Source organism: Dendrobates tinctorius, unplaced genomic scaffold (assembly GCF_039654945.1).
Source record: "Dendrobates tinctorius isolate UK_male_01 unplaced genomic scaffold, ASM3965494v1 ptg000036l, whole genome shotgun sequence".
In the NCBI taxonomy this organism is placed as follows: Eukaryota; Metazoa; Chordata; class Amphibia; order Anura; family Dendrobatidae; genus Dendrobates; species Dendrobates tinctorius.
This window is the reverse complement of record NW_027361704.1, coordinates 5417596-5437350: the sequence shown is the minus strand read 5'-3', so window position 1 is coordinate 5437350 and position 19755 is coordinate 5417596. Positions and strand designations below refer to the sequence as shown.

The window sequence follows — 19755 nt, the reverse complement described above, 5'->3', positions numbered from 1 at the left end:
CATGGGGCAGGATTGAGACAGATGGTGCAGGATCATGGGGCAGGATTGGAGACATGAGGGCAAGATGAAAGACATGGGAGCAGGGTTGGAGACAGATGATGTAGGATCATAGGTCAGGATGGATACGATGGAGACAGATGGGGCAGGATGGATACTCATGAGGGCAGGATGGGAGAACATATGCCTGAAGCCAGGAATGAGACACACGGGGTCAGGATGGGAGATATTATTACCATAGGGGATAATTAAGGGATATTATTACAGCAGTGATGTATTTATTTTATTTTTTGAGTATGCCGGGGGCGGTCCTGTTACTGTGCAGAGTGATACTATTTCGCCTTTTTTTCCTTCGTGTGGTGTAGTTTATAATTTGGAAGAAAATGTGTTCTGCAAGCTGTGCTCTACATAACTGTTATTTCCTGCAGCGACAAGCCCTGGCTGGAAGAAGTGATGGCAGTCTGTGCTGGATGAAAGATGAAAAGTGAAGATGAAGGACTTCACCTAGAGATATCACTGGTGATTCAGTGTGTTACCTATACACTGACACTATACACTGTATACTGTTATGAATGGGTCACCAAGGAGGAAAGCGCAAAAGGCTATACCACCAGAACACCAAAGAGGTTGGTCACTCAGCGGATTGCAGACCCCTGATCTTAACAACACAACTAGCAGTAGCCGTGGAGCGTTCCTACGATGCCCTAGACAATTCGTCACAGCCGGAGGACTAACTAAGCCTAAAGACAGAAAGGTGAAATCTATACTGCCCCAGAGCAGATCCCCAAAGGAATAGACAGCCCCCAAACATATTGTCGGTGAGACAAGATGAAACACAGACAGAAAATAGACTGAGCAAATGATGGGGCCCACACTGACTAGATAGGACAGGACAGAAAAGGCACTGTCTGCAATCACGCAAAAACCCTAAAAATTCCAACACGACTGAAGCACAAAAATACTGAGGTTAGCACAACCTCGTCCCCACTATATCAGCACTCAGGTGTGAACTGGCGGCTAGCAACAGGCAAATACAGCAGGGGACTGAGCAAACAAGCATAAGATACAAAAATACAGGGCAGGAGCCAGCAACCCCAGGGGGAGCCAGCTGACTCCTGACAGCAAGGCAAAATCAGATGCAAAGGATTTAGCTAATGACACTTAGCTGGAAAATGCAGGATCAGGTAGGAGACAGATATCCTCACTATGCACAGACAGGAGAATCACAGGCAGCCACTGAGCTAAGCTTACTCGCTTATGTACTCCAAGTCACTACCCCCACTTCTCCAATCATCCTCTGCAGCTGTTGAATTAACATCATGTTGACCAGCTCCACTACCAAAAGTATCCACCACATGGAGCCCTGCCTCAAAAGTCGGATTAAGAGAGTTCACAACAATACCCCCCCTTGAGGAGGAGTCACCGAACCCTCATCCACACCACCAGGCCGATCAGGATGGGCACGGTGAAAAGCACGAACCAATCTCTCAGCATGAATATCGGAAGCAGAGACCCAAGAATTATCCTCCTGGCCGTAACCTTTCCACTTGACCAAGAACTGGAGTCTCCGTCTAGCCAGACGAGAGTCCAATATTTTCCCTACCTCATACTCCAAATTACCCTCAACCAATATAGGGTCAGGGGGTGCCACCACAGGAACTACTGGCTGGCTCCACAAACCTTTTCAACAATGATTTGTGAAAAACATTATGAATCTTGAACGTACCTGGAAGAGCCAAACGGAAAGAAACGGGGTTAAGGATTTCCAAAATTTTATAAGGTCCAATGAACCTTAGCTGGAATTTTGGAGACGTAACCTTCATCGGAATATTTTTTGAGGACAACCAAACCATATCACCCACTTTGAACCGGGGACCAAAGGTCCTATGCCGGTTGAAAAACCATTGATGATTAAAGACGAGAAAAAAGTACTACCGGAAAAATGCACACCACAAAAAAATATATATGAAACCGTTGGAAAACTGTTGGGCCTTTTCCTGAGAATGGGACAACTTGTCCACTACTTGGTCCCAAATCTGCTGCATTCTGTCCACCACAGAATCCACACTTGGGCAAGCGGAAGCCTCCACCTGCCCCGAAGAAAATTGAGGATGAAAACCAAAATTACAGAAAAACGGAGACATCAAAGTGGCAGAACTAGCTCTATTGTTTAGAGCGAATTCGGCCAAGGGCAGAAATGAGACCCAGTCATCCTGATCAGCAGATATGAAACATCTCAAATAGGATTCCAAAGGCTGGTTTGTTCTCTCAGTTTGTCCATTGGTCTAAGGATGAAATGCAGAGGAGAAAGACAACTGAATTCCCGGTTTAGAACAAAAGGCCCTCCAAAATCTGGAAACAAACTGGACTCCTCTGTCTGACACAATGTTCTCAGGAATCCCATGCAAACGAACTATGTGTAAAAACAGGGGCACCAACTCAGAAGTAGATGGCAACTTCGGGAGTGGCACAAGATGTACCATCTTGGAAAATCTATCACAAATCACCCAGATAACAGTCATTCTCTGAGAGACAGGGAGATCAGAAATAAAATCCATTGAAATATGGGTCTATGGCCTGCTGGGCACCGGCAGGGGCATCAACAAACCACTAGAACGAGAACAGGACTTGGACCTGGAACAAGTCCCACAGGACTGCACAAAATTCTGACATCACGAGATAAGGCAGGCCACCAAAAAGACAGACTCACCAAATCTCTGGTACCAAAAATACCCGGATGACCAGCCAGCGCGGAGCAATGAATTTCAGCCATCACTCTTTTCCTCCACTAGTCAGGGACACACAATTTCCCCACAGGGCATCGTTCAGGTTTGTCCTCCTGAAATTCATCCAGGGCAAGTCTCAAATTGGGTGAAATGGCAGAAAGAACCACACCCTTGTCAGGATCCTGTCAGCGCCGGCGTGCAGCCTCCGCTGAGCATGGACTCAAACGCACTTTTGGGGAGGCCCGGGGTCAGGTACAGCCGGAAAGTACAGATACACAGGACCTGTGGATGCTGAAGTATAGCAAGCAGTCACAGGACCTACGGTCATGTGACTGCAAGGGGGCGAGGCTTAGCATCCTGCTTTCAGAGATGGCAGGACACTATACAGAAATACTCAGAGTCAGGCAAAACGGAGGTCATACACAGAAATATCAGTGAAGCACCAGGGATGAGGCAGAACGGATAGTCAGGGCCAAGAAAGAAGTCAAAACCAAACAGACATAGACGTTACCAAGCAGAATCCAAAGCAATATCCAGATAACAGACCGAGTGGTACACAGAGAATCAAGCAACCAGAACACAGCACAAACACACTCAGGGGTCACCACAAAATGCCAAGGGTGAAAGTATAACTGACGGGGATGGGAGCGTCCTGAGACTATAAGAAGCCTCTCCCAGAACCAGGGAGAGGCCACAATCATAGCCCCAGGTGTACAGGTAAGCATGCACCGGGATCACAACCTTTAACCCCAGAAATGCCAGTCATCAGCACTGGTTCTAGACATTAACCCCACGTGTGCGAGTCAAACACGCACTGAGATCATGACAACCCTCACCTAGAATGGTAGTAGGCTCGGTCACATCAAGAGAATCCGCAAAGAAACTCCTAGAAAGGGCGTCCTCCTTAACATTCTTAATGCCCGGAAGAAAGCTGACCCTAAAATTAAAACGTGTGAAAAACAAGGCCCACCTAGCTTGTCTAGGGTTCAGGTGTTTGGCTGATTCAAGATAAATCAAATTCTTGTGGTCGGTAAGGACCACAACTTGATGTCTAGCTCCCTCCAACCAATGTCTCCACTCTTCAAATGCCCACTTCATGGCCAACAACTCCTGATTCCCCACGTCATAGTTATGTTCAGATGGGGAAAATTTTCAAGAAAAGAAGGCACAGGGATTCATCTTAGAGGTTACAGGATCCCTTTGAGGTAAAACGGCTCCTGCACCAATCTCAGAAGCATCTACCTCCACCTGAAATGGAAGTGAAACATCAGGTTGCCGCAGAACCAGAGCAGAAGTGAATCTCTGCTTAAGCTTCTGAAATGCCTTTGGAGGCCAATTCACCACATCAGCGCCTTTTTTCGTCAAATCGGTCAGTGGTTTAACAATACCAGAAAAATTACTTATAAATTTACGATAGAAATTAGAAAAACCCAAAAACTTCTGGAGAGCCTTCAGAGAAGTGGGCTGAACCCAATCATGAATGGCCTGTACCTTGGCCGGGTCCATTTCAATAGCAAACGGGGACAAAATGAATCCCAAAAACGAAATCCTCTGTACACCAAGGAGACATTTCAATCCCTTAACATACAGAGTATTTTCTCTCAAGATCCGGAACACAGTCTGAACATGTTCCACATGAGAATCCCAATCACTGGAAAAAAATCAAAATATCATCCAGATAAATGATCAAAAACTTATCCAAAAAGTCCCGGAAAATATAGTTCATAAAAGACTGGAAGACGGAAGGCGCATTAGTCAGCCCAAAAGGCATCACCAGGTATTCAAGATGTCCTTCCGGAGGATTAAAAGCCGTCTTCCATTCATCCCCGTGCTTGATGCGAATAAGATTATACGCCACCCCTAAGGTCAAGTTTGGTAAACCAACAAGCACTTTTGACCATGGAAAATAAATCAGAAATCAAGGGTAAGGGGTACTGATATTTAACAGTGATCTTACTAAGGGAGCGATAGTCAATACATGGCCTTAATGAGCCATCTTTCTTGGCCACAAAAATACCCCAGCACCTAAAGGTGAAGAGGATGGTCTTATATGACCCTTCTCTAATGAGTCCTTGATATAAGATCGCATAGCATCATGTTCAGGTACAGATAAGTTGAAAAGCCGACCTTTGGGAAATTTACAACCGGGCATCAACTCAATTGCACAATCATAACTCCTATGAGGAGGCAAAGACGCGGACTTACTCTCACTAAATACATCAGAAAAATCAGCCAAATAGTCAGGAACATCCCGAGACTGGGGAGAGGTGGAGAAAACAGGAGTGTCACCAAGAGCACATTGACAACCCCAACTCACCACAGACACAAATTTCCAATCCAAGACAGAATTATGGGTCTGCAACCACGGAAAACCCAGCACAATAATATCATGTAAATTGTGCAACACCAAAAATGTACAATTCTCTTGGTGGTCCGGGGCGACCCGCATAATCACCTTGGTCCAAAACTGGGGTTTATTTTCCGCCAGAGGGGTAGCATAAATACCCCTCAAAGGAATAGGGGTCCGCAGGGGTACCATAGAAAAACCAGAACGCTTGGCGAAGTCAAAATCCATCAGATTCAAAGCTGCCCCTGAATCCACAAACGCCTTAGCGGAAAATGTAGACAAGGAGCAGATCAAGGTAACAGCCAAAAGAAACTTAGGCTGCACACTGCCCATCACAAATGAGTGATCAAAACATTTCTTTCATTTAGGGCAGACTGAAATAGCATGAGAAGCATCTCCACAAAAGAAGCATAACTTATTACGCCTTCTAAACTCTTGACGTTGCGCCCTAGACAAAACCCTATCACATTGCATGGGTTCAGAGGTTTGTTCGAAAGGTTGCACTGCCTCTCGCGTAGTTTTACGTTCTCATAAACGTCGATCGACTTGAATAGCCAACGACATGGAGTCATCAAGACCAGAGGGGACAGGAAATCCCACCATAACATCCTTTACGGATTCTGCCAGACCTTTCCGAAAGAGAGCTGCTAGGGCATCATCATTCCATTTCGTAAGGACCGCCCACTTTCGGAATTTTTGATAATATAACTCAGCAGCATCTTGACAGAGTGATTCAATCATTTTTTCCCTCAGAATTGAGTGATTCCATAATTTTTCCCCTATGCTTACTAAAAAAACAACCATTACTGACTACCACATTTTTTGTTCTTGATTTCTTTTAGTGTTTCTTAAAGCCAGAAATTTGCCATTTGAAATGACTTTAGTTTTGTGCCGTGTCTGTGATCTGCTTTTTTTCTACAAAATTAAATAACTGAATGAACATCTTCCAGGGCCGGTGATTCCATAATTTTTGCCAGGGGTTGTATGTGATATTATTGGTCATTTTAAAAATTGAAAAATAAATAAAAATATACCTAAATTGTATTGGATATTTTAACAAATATTTAATAGGTTACAGTAGAGAAGGGACAGGCCAAAGTGTCTACCATGCTGTGGTGGCGGCTTAAAAAATCTTTTGGACAAAACAAAAGCTGCCGGCTATATGTGTGATCTGGTGATGGGAACTGTTAATATGTGATTGGTGAGAAGTGGAGTTTTTCCAAGAGAGAGCGGTGGGACTGTGGACAGTTTGAGGGGTGGAGGCGGGGCTGGGGTGGAGCCTGGGCAGAGTCTCAAGGGGGCCCCGAAAAGTTTTCCAGTATTGGGCCCAGAAATTCCTAGTGGCAGCCCTGGACATGGTGAACAGCTGGCTCCATGTTATACGTTTCCCGGAGCAGGTCCATTTACCCGAGATTAGAGTTGCAAGTCTTGATGTTGTGGATAGAAGACAGAGACAAGATCTTGGTCTCTGTCTATACTGTGGTCTCTCTGGACATTGCCCAACTCATCCTCAAGCTATCAAACCATCGGGAGAACAGCCGAGTCTGGGTAATGGCTGAGGAGGTCACCAAAACTCCCAGGTACCTTTTCTTCCTCTGACAAAGTACTGATAAAAATGATTTTCTTCAAGGACCAGTTATTATCAACATTGGCGTGCATTGACTGTGGGTCTGCTACTAACTTTATTGATTCAGAACTGGTTCTGAAGTTAGGAATTTCTGGGATTTACCAAGTATTATAGGAATTTTAGCAAGGGGTTTTCGCAGATTGCTAAACCTCACTCATAAGGAGGCGAAGCTCAAGGTTTATTTGCTGGGTGCTATCAGGACTATCAAAAGATTAAAAGAGTGTTTCATGTTTGCACCCATTTTGATCCAACCTGATCTCCAAGAACTGTTCATTGTGGAAGTGGATGTTTCAGTGATCGTGGTGGGGGAAGTTTTATTGCAGGGGTCCAAAATTCTGACTAACTTGTGTCAATGTCCTTTTTTTCTAAAAAATTTTCACCATCAGTGAGAAATTATGATGTTGGGAATCGGGAGTTACTTGCTGTCAAATTAGACTTTGAAGAATGGAGGCATTTTTTGGAGGGAGAGCTTCATCCAGTCACTGATTACAAGAATTAGCTTACATTTAATCATCTAAAAGGTTAACTCCTAGACAGGCCAGATGGTTGTTGTTTTGCTCTTGGTTTAATTTTTTTATTACATTCAGGCCAGGGTGTAAGAATGTGAAAGCAATTACATTATCTTATAGTCTATATTCAATTTCTCCTCCAGAACCTCCATCCTCCATTTTTCCTAAGGGTATTGTGGTTTCTATGGTATTTAAAGATTCCGCCTTAAGTAGACATCCTGGGGTTACTGCTACACGTAAAGCCGTTGCTAGACTTTTTTGGTGGCCATCAATGCATAATGATATTAAGGATTTTGTATCTGCTTATGAAGACTGCGCACGCGCCAAAGTCAGTCATAGCCATCTGGCTGGGAATTGGCTCCATTACCTATTCCAGAAAAACCATGGACTCATTTGGAAGAGCAAGGCTAAGTGCCAGAAATCGCACATCTTAGAGATGTGACTTTTCTGGGATGGCTGAGAGCTAAAGTTTTAGCCTGGGGGCAGTATCCATGGCCCCTTTCTAGGCTATTAACATCATCCCACAGCTGTCTGCATAGCCTTTGGTGGTTATTAATTATAGGGAGACCCTACGTTATTGTTTTGGGGTCCTCCATTTAATTAGCCAGTAAATGTTGAGTATACAGTTGTCTAACTGAGACACAAAAAATAATGACTAAACTCTAGACAACAATTATATTGTTCTACAGAACACGACATATTTTATCCCTTTCTTTTTTGTCTCAATAAAATTTTGCATTCTATCTTTTCTTAGCTTTTCTCCAGTTTTAACATTATGCATGTGAATGATCTGCCATTTACTCCTTAAACAAGCAAGCCAGTATATTTTCATTTTGTATTATTGGATACTTTCATATAACACACACAAATATCTATTGCTTTTCGCAGTGTGTAATCTCTCTCCCTTTAAGTCTGATAGTTCACTCTGAAAATGAACCAGTCAACTGCCTATTAATATGGCAGTTTGCTAATCAGGCTTGCCTAGGAATATTTAACAATATTACATGTACACTGTAAATAATCAATGCAGACAAAAGGTATTGCATCAGTGGTGTTATCATCTACATTATTTATCTGTATATCATTGTCTCCCTTATCTTAACTGGACCAAGAATAGTGAAGTGTGGAGTATGTTTCAGAATGGAAATTTGGTACTTTTGGACCAAGGTATGGTAGAGTGTTAGCACAATTTTATCTCTCTTCTCCATATAATATTCCACATTTTTATAGTATATGATACAACAGATGATCACATTTTGGTTTACTAACCTGAAGTAGGAGGCAATTTTCCAGTGTTTGCCTGAATAGTTGGCTTGGTTGTCCTGTCAACACTTGGAGCTAGTGCTGTAACAGAAAAAAATAGACCCATGTTAGTGTACATTAAATTATGGCAGAGATGGGAAACATATTTCCTATTTCTCTGAGCAAACTGCTAATTTGTAAAATTCAGTTGAATAACATTTTTTTCATGATTAGCCCACTGTAAGTTTCTGAATCAGGAACAAGACCTGGAATAAAGGAAACAGCAGAATTTCTGCTTTCTTTGACTTTTTTCAGAGAATATGAATGATAACACCAAAACTTTTTCTCCACTCAGTTAGTGGTTGGGTACAGCCATTTATTGTCAAATTACTGTGTTTTCTCTTTTTAAATCATAATGACCACCCAAAACATCTAAATGGCACTGATGAAAAGCTCACATACCTCATTTCTTAATACCGTGTTCTGACCCTGTTGTGAATTCGCTTTCTGGCCTACCTCTGGTTACTACTGAAGGTAGTGGAGCTGGTCAAATTGACAGAGGGGTTGTGAGTTCTCTTTCTGGGCTCGCTCTGGTGGTTACTGGAGGTAATGGAGCTGATCTGATTAACAGAGGCTTGCCACCTGATAATGAGGACGACGATTGGAGATCTGGGGTTTCAGACTGGATTTAAGACAGCCGACTCCCTCTATCCCTGCTGGTGATTTTCTTCCTGCCTCCTGAGGTCTTAGCTTCCAGCTCAGTTCCTGCATGTTCAGCTAAGTGTTCATTTGCTATTTTGTTTACATTTGATCTGGTTTTGTCTATTTCAGTTTTGTGTGGTTCAGCCAGCTCCGGCAGGGGCTGTGCTGAATCACCATCCATATGTTATTGCTTGTGCCAGTTTGTTTTTGTCCTTTATTAGATTGGTATATTCTGAAACCAGAGCAAAAAGAGGTCAGAGTGCTGATATAGTGGGCGAAGTCGTGCGACTTCAGTATTTTTTGTATCAGACGTGTTGGACTTTTTTGCAGGGTTTTTTGCATGATTGCAGACAGTGTCTTTCCTTTCCTGTCCTGTCTAGTCGGTGTGGGCCCCATCGTTTGCTCAGTCTATTTTCCTACCTGCGTTTGTGTTTTCATCTTGTCTCACCGACAATATATGTTTGGAGGCTATCTATTCCTTTGGAGTCTGCTCTAGGGCAGTTTAGATTTCCCCTTTCTTGCTTTAGGCTTAGTTATCTCTCCGGCTGTGCCGAGGCATCTAGGATCATCATAGGCATGCTCCACAGCTACTGCTAGTTGTGTGGATAGGATCAGGGGTCTGCAATCCGCTTAGTTACCAACCTCTCTGGTTTTCTGTGGCTTAGCTTGAGCTTGCTCTCCTCCTCAGTGACCCAATCATAACAGAATCACCAGCCCAACCGCAGGCTCTATGGTACTCAAAAAAAGGAAAGAATTGTAAAAAAAAAAAAAAAAAAAGGGTCAGAATTTTTTTATATATTTTTTCCTCTTTCTCTGGGGCCCTAGGAGGATTTTTTTCTTTAATGGAGATTAAGCAATTGTCCGATCGGGTTGAGCAGCTCACTGCTGACGTGCGGGGAATTTCTGCCTTACTCGCTCAATTATCTGCAGTTGAATCAAAAATTCCTACTCCTGATGTGTTTTCTGGGGATCGGTCTAAATTTTTGAATTTTAAGAATAGTTGTAAACTATTTCTTGCCTGGAGTTATGACTGTGCAATTGAGTTAATGCCCGGGTGTAAATTTCCCAAGGGTCGGCTTTTCAACTTATCGGTACCCGAACATGATGCTGTGCGATCTTATATCAAGGAGTCGTTGGAGAAGGGTCATATTAGACCATCCTCTTCACCTTTAGGTGCTGGGTTTTTTTTGTGACCAAGAAAGATGGTTCATTAAGGCCTTGTATTGACTATCGTTTGTTATCGTTTGTACCCTTGTAGATTGTAAGCTTGCGAGCAGGGACCTCACTCCTAATGTCACTGTTTGAATTGTCTTAACTTGTATTGAATTTATTGTCTGTACATGTCCCCGCTTAATTGTAAAGTGCTGCGGAATATGTTGGCGCTATATAAATAAAAATTATTATTATTATTATTATTATCGTTCCCTAAACAAAATCACTGCTAAATATCAGTACCCGTTACCCCTGATTTCTGATTTATTTTCCAGAGTTAAAAGTGCCTGTTGGTTTACCAAGCTTGACTTCAGGGGCGTGTATAATCTTATTCACATCAAGCACAGGGATCAATGGAAGACTGTGTTTAATACTCCGGAGGGACATTTTGTGTACCTGGTGATGCCTTTTGGGCTCACTAATGCCCCTTCTGTCTTCCAATCTTTTATGAACGATATTTTCCAGGACTTTGTCGATAAGTTTTTGATCATTTATCTGAATGATATTTTGATCTTTTCCAGTGATTGGGATTCTCATGTGGAACATGTCCGGACTGTGTTCTGGATTTTGAGGGAAAATTCTCTGTATGTTAAGGGATCAAAGTGCCTCTTTGGTGTACAGAGGATTTCATTTTTGGGATTCATTTTGTCCCCGTCGGCTATGGAAATGGACCCGGCCAAGGTACAGGCCATTTATGACTGGGTTCAGCCCACTTCTTTGAAGGCTCTCCAGAAGTTTTTGGGTTTTGCTAATTTCTACCGTAAATTTATAAGTAACTAGCTGAAGAGCCCGGCGGTGCCTGGGCATAGTAACTAACTGTGGTTAGTTATAACAAATTATAATTATCCTCCATCCCATAGTCCCATGCTCATATACCCATCACACATCCTCCATCCCATAGTCCCATGCCCATATACCCATCACACATCCTCCATCCCATAGTCCCATGCCCATACACCCATCATACATATCCTCCATCCCATAGTCCCGTGTCCATATACCCATCATACATATCATCCATCCCATATTCGAGTGCCCATCATACATTCACACTCATCATACATATTCTCCATCCCATAGTCCCATGCCCATATACCCACCATACATATTCGCCATCCCATAGTCGAGTGCCCATATACTCGTCATACATATCCTCCATCCCATAGTCCAGTGCCCATATACCCATCACACATCCTCCATCCCATAGTCCCGTGCCCATATACATATACCCATCACACATCCTCCATCCCATAGTCCCATGCCCATATACCCATCACACATCCTCCATCCCATAGTCCCATGCCCATACACCCATCATACATATCCTCCATCCCATAGTCCCGTGTCCAAATACCCATCATACATATCATCCATCCCATATTCGAGTGCCCATCATACATTCACACTCATCATACACATTCTCCATCCCATAGTCCCATGCCCATATACCCACCATACATATTCGCCATCCCATAGTCGAGTGCCCATATACTCGTCATACATATCCTCCATCCCATAGTCCAGTGCCCATATACCCATCACACATCCTCCATCCCATAGTCCCGTGCCCATATACATATACCCATCACACATCCTCCATCCCATAGTCCCATGCCCATAGTCATCCATCCCATATTCGAGTGCCCATCATACATTCACACTCATCATACATATTCTCCATCCCATAGTCCCATGCCCATATACCCACCATACATATTCGCCATCCCATAGTCGAGTATACCGTAGTATACCATAGTCGAGTATACCATACCAATCGAGTATACCATAGTCGAGTATACATCACACATCCTCCATCCCATAGTCCCATGCCCATATACCCATCACACATCCTCCATCCCATAGTCCCATGCCCATACACCCATCATACATATCCTCCATCCCATAGTCCCGTGTCCATATACCCATCATACATATCATCCATCCCATATTCGAGTGCCCATCATACATTCACACTCATCATACATATTCTCCATCCCATAGTCCCATGCCCATATACCCACCATACATATTCGCCATCCCATAGTCGAGTGCCCATATACCCGTCATACATATCCTCCATCCCATAGTCCAGTGCCCATATACCCATCACACATCCTCCATCCCATAGTCCCGTGCCCATATACATATCCTCCATCCCATAGTCCAGTGCCCATATACCCATCACACATCCTCCATCCCATAGTCAACCATTATAACATCATAATGAGCGGCGGCGGGGCTTGCGACCTATGACGACATCAGCGTCGCCATGGCAACTGTTGTGACATCATAATGAGGGGCGGGGCTTGATACGCACACACTGCTTCCCCAGTATGCAAATAGGGGCATTATGACATCACAATGAGGGGCGGGGCTTGACACGCACACATTTTTTCCCCCAGTATGTAGATAGGGGCAAAATTGTTTGGTGAATTGGAATGCACGGGGTTAAAATTTTGCCTCACAACATAGCTTAGGACGCTCTCGGGGTTCAGACGTGTGACTGTGCCAAATTTTGTGGCTGTAGCTGCGACGGTGCGGATGCCAATCCCGGACATACACACACACACATACATACATACATACATACATACATACACACTTTGAGCTTTATATATTAGATTTTTCTGGTATTGTCAAACCACTGACTGATCTGACCAAAAAGGGTGCTGATGTGGTGAATTGGTCTCCAGAGGCAGTCTCGGCATTTCAAGAGCTTAAGCGGAGATTCACTTCTGCTCTGGTTCTATGGCAACCTGATGTCTCACTCCTATTTCAGGTGGAGGTAGATGCTTCTGAGATTGGTGCAGGAGCCGTTTTGTCCCAAAAAGAACCGGTGACTTCTAAAATGAACCCCTGTGCCTTCTTTTCTCGAAAATTCTCCCCATCTGAACGTAACTATGTCATGGGGAATTGGGAATTGTTGGCCATGAAATGGGCGTTTGAAGAGTGGAGACATTGGTTGGAGGGAGCTAGACATCAAGTTGTGGTCCTCACCGATCACAAGAATTTGATTTATCTTGAATCATCCAAACGCTTGAATCCTAGACAGGCTAGGTGGGCCTTGTTTTTCACGCATTTTAATTTTGTGGTCTCTTTTCTTCCGGGCACTAAGAATGTTAAGGCGGACGCCCTTTCTAGGAGTTTATTTGCGGATTCTCTTATTTTGACAGAGCCTACTACCATTCTAAATGAGGGTGTAGTTCTTTCCGCCATCTCACCCGATTTGAGACGTGCCCTGGAGGAATTTCAGGAGGATAAACCTGAACGTTGCCCTATGGGAAAATTGTATGTCGCTGACCAGTGGAGGAAGATCGTAATGTCTGAAATTCATTGCTCCATGTTGGCTGGTCATCCAGGTATTTTTTGTACCAGAGATTTGGTGAGTTGGTCATTTTGGTGGCCTGCCTTATCTCATGATGTCAGGAATTTTGGGCAGTCCTTTGGGACTTATTCTCGGTCCAAACCCTGTTCTCATTCTAGAGGGTTGTTGATGCCCCTGCTGGTGCCCAAGAGGCCATGGACCCGTATCTCAATGGATTTTATTTCCGATCTTCCTGTCTCTCAGAGAATGATTGATATCTGGGAGATTTGTGATAGACTTTTGGACTTTTTTGCAGGTTTTTTTGCGTGATTACAGTTTCTTTCCTTTCCTGTCCTGTCTAGTCAGTGTGGGCCCCATCGTTTGCTCAGTCTATTTTCCTACCAGCGTTTGTATTTTCATCTTGTCTCACTGACAATATATATTTGGGGGCTATCTGTTCCTTTGGGGTCTGCTCTGGGGCAGTTTAGATTTCCCCTTTCTTGCTTTAGGCTTAGTTAGCTCTCCGGCTGTGCCGAGGCATCTAGGATCATCGTAGGCACGCTCCACGGCTACTGCTAGTTGTGTGGATAGGATCAGGGGTCTGCAATCCGCTTAGTTACCAACCTCTCTGGCTTTCTGTGGCTTAGCTTGGGCTTGCTCTCCTCCTCGGTGACCCAATCATAACAATCACCAGCGCTGGTCACAAACGATCTCCCTCAAACCTCACTGAGCTCGAGCTGTTTGCCAAGGAAGAATGGGCAAGAATTTCAGTCTCTCGTACAAAACTGATAGAGACATACCTGTAATTGCAGCAAAAGGTGGCGCAACAAAGTATTAAGTTAAAGGGGCCGAATAATATTGCACGCCCCACTTTTCAGTTTTTGAATTTCCACAAAAATTTAAAATAACCAATAAATTTCGTTCAACTTCACAACTGTGTCCCACTTGTTGTTGATTCTTCACCAAAAATTTACATTTGGTATCTTTATGTTTGAAGCATGATATGTGGGAAAAGGTTGAAAAGTTCCAGGGGGCCGAATACTTTCGCAAGGCACTGTATGTAACTTACAATTCACTGGGAGCTGAAGGAAAAAGACAATCTGCTGTGATTTCTCCCATAGAGAACACATTCATTTTTAAGATCACACAAAAGCTGCAATAACATGGAGGACATTATAAAGCAGAGTTCAGCCTTGTTGATATGAGTCAACCTCTGGCATGAAGTTAACTACTTGTTACAGATCTGTTGCACATTGTGTACAGTATGTCTGTTCCATTCTCTGCCGCTTACTCCTCCTCCCACCTCCCCTGTAGATGATAATTGGCTGTGTCACATGACACTTGTAGTCCATCTACTCTTATCAAGATTAACGTAAAAAGGTTGTCCACTGCTATCTGTAGTGGGCAGATTGATATAAACCTTAGAAATAAGACTTTCTTAAAATACCTTTCATATACAAATGTGTCTGTGAGCAGCGCTATTGTTGTCCGGTCATTCCAATCATATGGTCCCCTGCTGCAGCTGCCTCTGATGTCCGATGATGACACGTCAACTTCCGGAAATGAAAACTGACCCGACATCACCGAGGTGGGACCCAGTCTCTCTGAGTGCTTGGGCTGTGGGTGGATTTTCACTGCACGCCACAGCCCAGCATCATGCGGGATCTTCCCTGCACTAAGTGCAGCAAGCCTGATGGGCTGTGACGTGCGATGACACACTCAGGGAAACAAGTTACATTATTAGTACAAAGCCAACTAAGGCTATGTGCACACTGTGAGATGATATATACTGCTCCACGTTATGTGGCCGCAGGACAATGGTTTTGCCACTGTCTTGACATTTCTGTGTGCTATATGTATTTTATGGAGTACTTTAGCAAGCTTTTTCAGACAATTTCTGGGCATAATCAGCATGAAAAGACATCATGTGCACATATTACAAGTATAAGATGTCTTTTCGCTAAGTTTTGGGAACAGTAACTGGTTTTGTGTACACAGAGTGTTTGAGGAGTTTTGCTTTTGCTATTTGGAGAAGGATTCAGAGTGTTTCTGCTCTAAAACCTGACAACCGCTGGCTGTTTGGAATCGCACGTGGTTTCTCTCATCTTCTGGACACTCCTCTTTGGTGCAACCTACTGGTGGAGTGGAGCATTGCAGTCTGGCTAGTTCCCTGGGTGCCCAATGCCGCGGTGATGCAGTGTGGGTGTAACTTCCCTGTCTGTCCAAGATATAATACACGTATTTGATATAGCCTGGCCAAGACACAATATTTGATATATACTGAAAAGCACCATCCTTGTTCCCTGCCACCTTGCATTGGACATTTCTTAGTATTGTAGCCTTGCTAAGTGGCTTACCATACTGATGTAGCTATGATGTAGCTCAGACTTCATCATCAGTTACCTCACCTGTCAATTTGGCCCAGTGTATAGTGTGGTTTTTTTTTTTACTACTTGATTCCTTTCCTACACAAAGAGACTTTCAATTTGCCTACATTGATCTGGTGGAAGGGTCTGTTGATACACATTCTTCTAAATACGCTAAGCATAAAGAGTGAAACCACTTGTCAACGGCAGACAGTGAATTTGAGTGACAGGTCTCCCCACATCTACTTGATGCCATAAATACCTGAAAAATCTCACATACAGGGAAAATTAAAGAAATCAAGATGGATATAAGCCTTAACCACCAAGAAATGTATAATATGAAAGCCATAATCGGTGAATTGGAGGATTATGTCTTTTGCATGGTGGACCAATTAAATCCTCCAACTATTTGACACCTCTAGCAAAACAGGTCTCTGGCAGCAAGAATCAGATTCTAAAGAACTTTCTAAGATGTAGTAACCTGCACATTATTGGGCTCCCAGAAAAATCAGAGGGCCAACACCATGAATCCTTCACTGGATAAAGGCTGCAATATGATCTTGGAGTCTGTCTTCTCCAGCACCGTTGTAGTGGAGCTAGTACATTAGGTGCCCGCTAAGCCTCCTCCACCTGGGGCTCTTCCTCATCTATTCTACACTCATCTACTCATTTACAAAGATCGATATAGGGTTTTAAAAGGAATCTGTCAACAGGTTTTTCCTATATCATCTGAAAGAAGCATGATGTAGGCAAAGATACCCTGAATCCAACTATGTATCACTTAGGCTAGTTTCACACTAGCGTATGGAGGAGCTGCAGACAGCTGCAGGCTTCCTCTGTGAAGCTCCCCCCCACGCACCTCCTCTGGTCAGCTCCGCCTCTGTCAGCATGCGGCCTACATACCCCTATCTTTAGCATTAGGTACGCAGGCCATGCCGATGAATGCAGATGCCTCCACATGCGTCTTTTTGACGGTGCGGCGAGCGCACCAAAATGCAACATGCTGCATTTGGCGCAGGTCACACGGCCTGCGTACTTAATGCTAAAGATAGGGTACCCAGGCCGCATGCCGACAGAGGCGGAGCTGACCGGAGGAGGTGTGGTCGGGGCGAAACTTCACGGAGGAAACCCACAGCTGTCGGCAGGTCCCACATACGCTAGTGTGAATCTAGCCTTAGGTTACTGGGTGCAGTGGTTCTGACACAATCAGTTTTAAACTCCGCACACACCAAGCTTTGTGTACATAGCTATAGACAGTGAGGCTCTTATCACAGAAGGGGGCAGAGTAGGACTTGCAAGCATGGCCAGCTAGCAGAGGCATAGCTAGGGTTTCAGCTTAGGATGGGGCAAAAAATCTGAGTGGGCCCCTAACCAGGTAATCCTGACTGCATCTACGTGGTGCACCCTAATTGTGAGCATAGGGGAATATCAGCAGATGACTGAAAATAAATCTATATACAAAAACGAACGCTGATATTACTATATGAGACCATATATTGGTAGATACCAATGCTGCAGACCATATAATCTTATGGAGTCATTCATTTTTCCCGTCTTTTCCATCGGGCCCAGACCGACAAGACAACTTCTCCAGTCAGGACTCGTCTGCAGAGATTACAGCAAAGACACGTCTGACTTCTCACATTTCCTGCACCGTCCATATCTATGCCCAACCTGCACAAACTCCTCATACTGCTGATATCCCAATACTGAGCCACTTATACCTTATGTGTCCCTATTCTAGACAATTATGAGTTGAAAAAGTCAAATGGCGCTCCATCCCTTCTGAGCTCTGCCGTGCACCCAAGCAGAGGTTTACCCCCACATATGGGGTATCAGCATACTCAGGACAAATTCCACAACAAATTTTGGGGTCCAATTTCTCTTGGTAACCTTGGGAAAATAAAAAATTGAGGGAGAAATTGCACAACAAATTTTGTGGTTCATTTGCTCTTTTTACACTTGTAAAAATAAAAAAATTGGTTCTGAAGTAAAACTTTTGTGAAAAAAGTTAAATGTTCATTTTTTTTCCTTTCAGATTGCTTCAGTCCTTTGTGAAGCACATAAAGGGTTAATAAACTACTTGAGTGTGTTTTTGATCAACTTGAGGGGGCTGTAGTTTTTAGAATGGTGTCACTTTTGGGTATTTTCTGCCATGTAGACCCCTCAAAGTGACTTCAAATGTGAGGTGATCATAAAGAAAATGTTTTTGTATATTCTGTTGTAAAATGAGAAATCACTGGTCAACATTTAACCCTTATAACTTCCTAGTAAAAAAAAATTGTTTCCAATATTGTGCTGATGTAAAGTAAATATGTGGGAAATGTTATTTATTAACCATTTTGTGTGACATATCTTTCCGATTTAAGGGAATAAAAATTAAAAGTTTGAAAATTGTGACATTTTTTCAGAAATAAATGCAAGTCATATTGAAAAAATTTCACAACTAACAATAAGTACAATATGTCACAAGAAAAAAATCTCAGAATCAGTGGGATCCGTTAAAGTGTTCCAGAGTTATAACCTCATAAAGTGACAGTGGTCAGAATTGTTTTGTGACATCACGCCCCGAGTTGAGTAAAGAACATGCGTCAATTAGACGCCCCCATTACTAACCCCAAATAGTCAAATAATAAATAAAACATAGATACCCATTAAAAAATCCTTTATTTGAAATACACACAGACTCCTTTATTGTTCTTAATTAAACCATAGTTACAACTTCTGCTAATTCCCGAAAACCTTCATTCTCCTGTAAAAAAGAAAAAAATAACAAACCAACAATATACCATACCTGTCCGGCATCCAGTCCCATGCCGTAATCCATATCTAGGGGATATACAGTTTAAAACCGGGAGCGGTGCTAATGCGACTGCCCCCGCTGTAAACCGCTGATGAATGAATGAGATGATACCAGCGCAGACTCAGTGACTAGCGGTGACGTCACTGAGTCTGTGCTCCCTCACTGCCTGAACTGAGATGAACTCTTGAGTGTGGGAAAATGCCATTTGAATTTTCCATGCTCAAAAGTTCAGCGGGGTCAGGCTGTGAGTGTGCGCAGCATCAGTGACATCACCTCTATTCACTGAAGCTGCCCTGAACTGCTCTGACCTCAGAACTGGCATTTTCCCATGTCCAGAGGTCACAGCAGTTCAAGGCGGCTGCGAAAACAGCTTCACACTCACAGCCTGACCCCCCCGCTTGGGCTGGTTTCACATTTGCGGTTGTGTCCGCAGTGTTTACGCCGTATACCTCTGCATGCATCGTGTTTTCCCATCTTTAACATTGTTGACACAGGTTCATGCGATTGGATGCTTTTTGCCGCATTTGATTACGCATGCGTCGTTTCGGCTTGTGCGGCTGGGCGTGGCTAACGCAACGTGTTGCAATTTTGGAGGCGGCAACTTGCAGAAGGAATGCATTGAAGCAATGCATTACCGCCTATGATAACGCATGCGTTCGCAAGCACATGCGATTGCTAGCGTTTTCTTATGCATGTGTTTTTCCAGAGTAAACCTGTTTAGACACTAATTAGCCACCCCCACACAAACAGTTAAAAAGAGTGAGTGGGCACTGCCAGTCCACTACTCTACAGACTGGAAAGCAGCCTACAAGCTGCGCAGGGAAGAATCGCAACTTTGGACAATGTGAGTATTAAAAGTGAATGTCTGTCTGTCCTTTTTTCGCTATTTAGTATGTACTAGTTTCTGTCTTTTTTCTTGA

At 43.6% G+C, this 19755-nt stretch overlaps 1 protein-coding gene across 1 annotated transcript in view; it reads right to left on the bottom strand.

The window, feature by feature from the left end:
• LCP2 (lymphocyte cytosolic protein 2) overlaps positions 1 to 19755 on the bottom strand; it is a 1189974-nt gene that overhangs the window by 449877 nt on the left and 720342 nt on the right. Inside the window, exon 10 of the mRNA XM_073573677.1 lies at positions 8476 to 8550. Coding sequence (XP_073429778.1) covers positions 8476 to 8550 — 75 coding nt within the window. The remainder of the gene's footprint in view (positions 1 to 8475; positions 8551 to 19755) is intronic.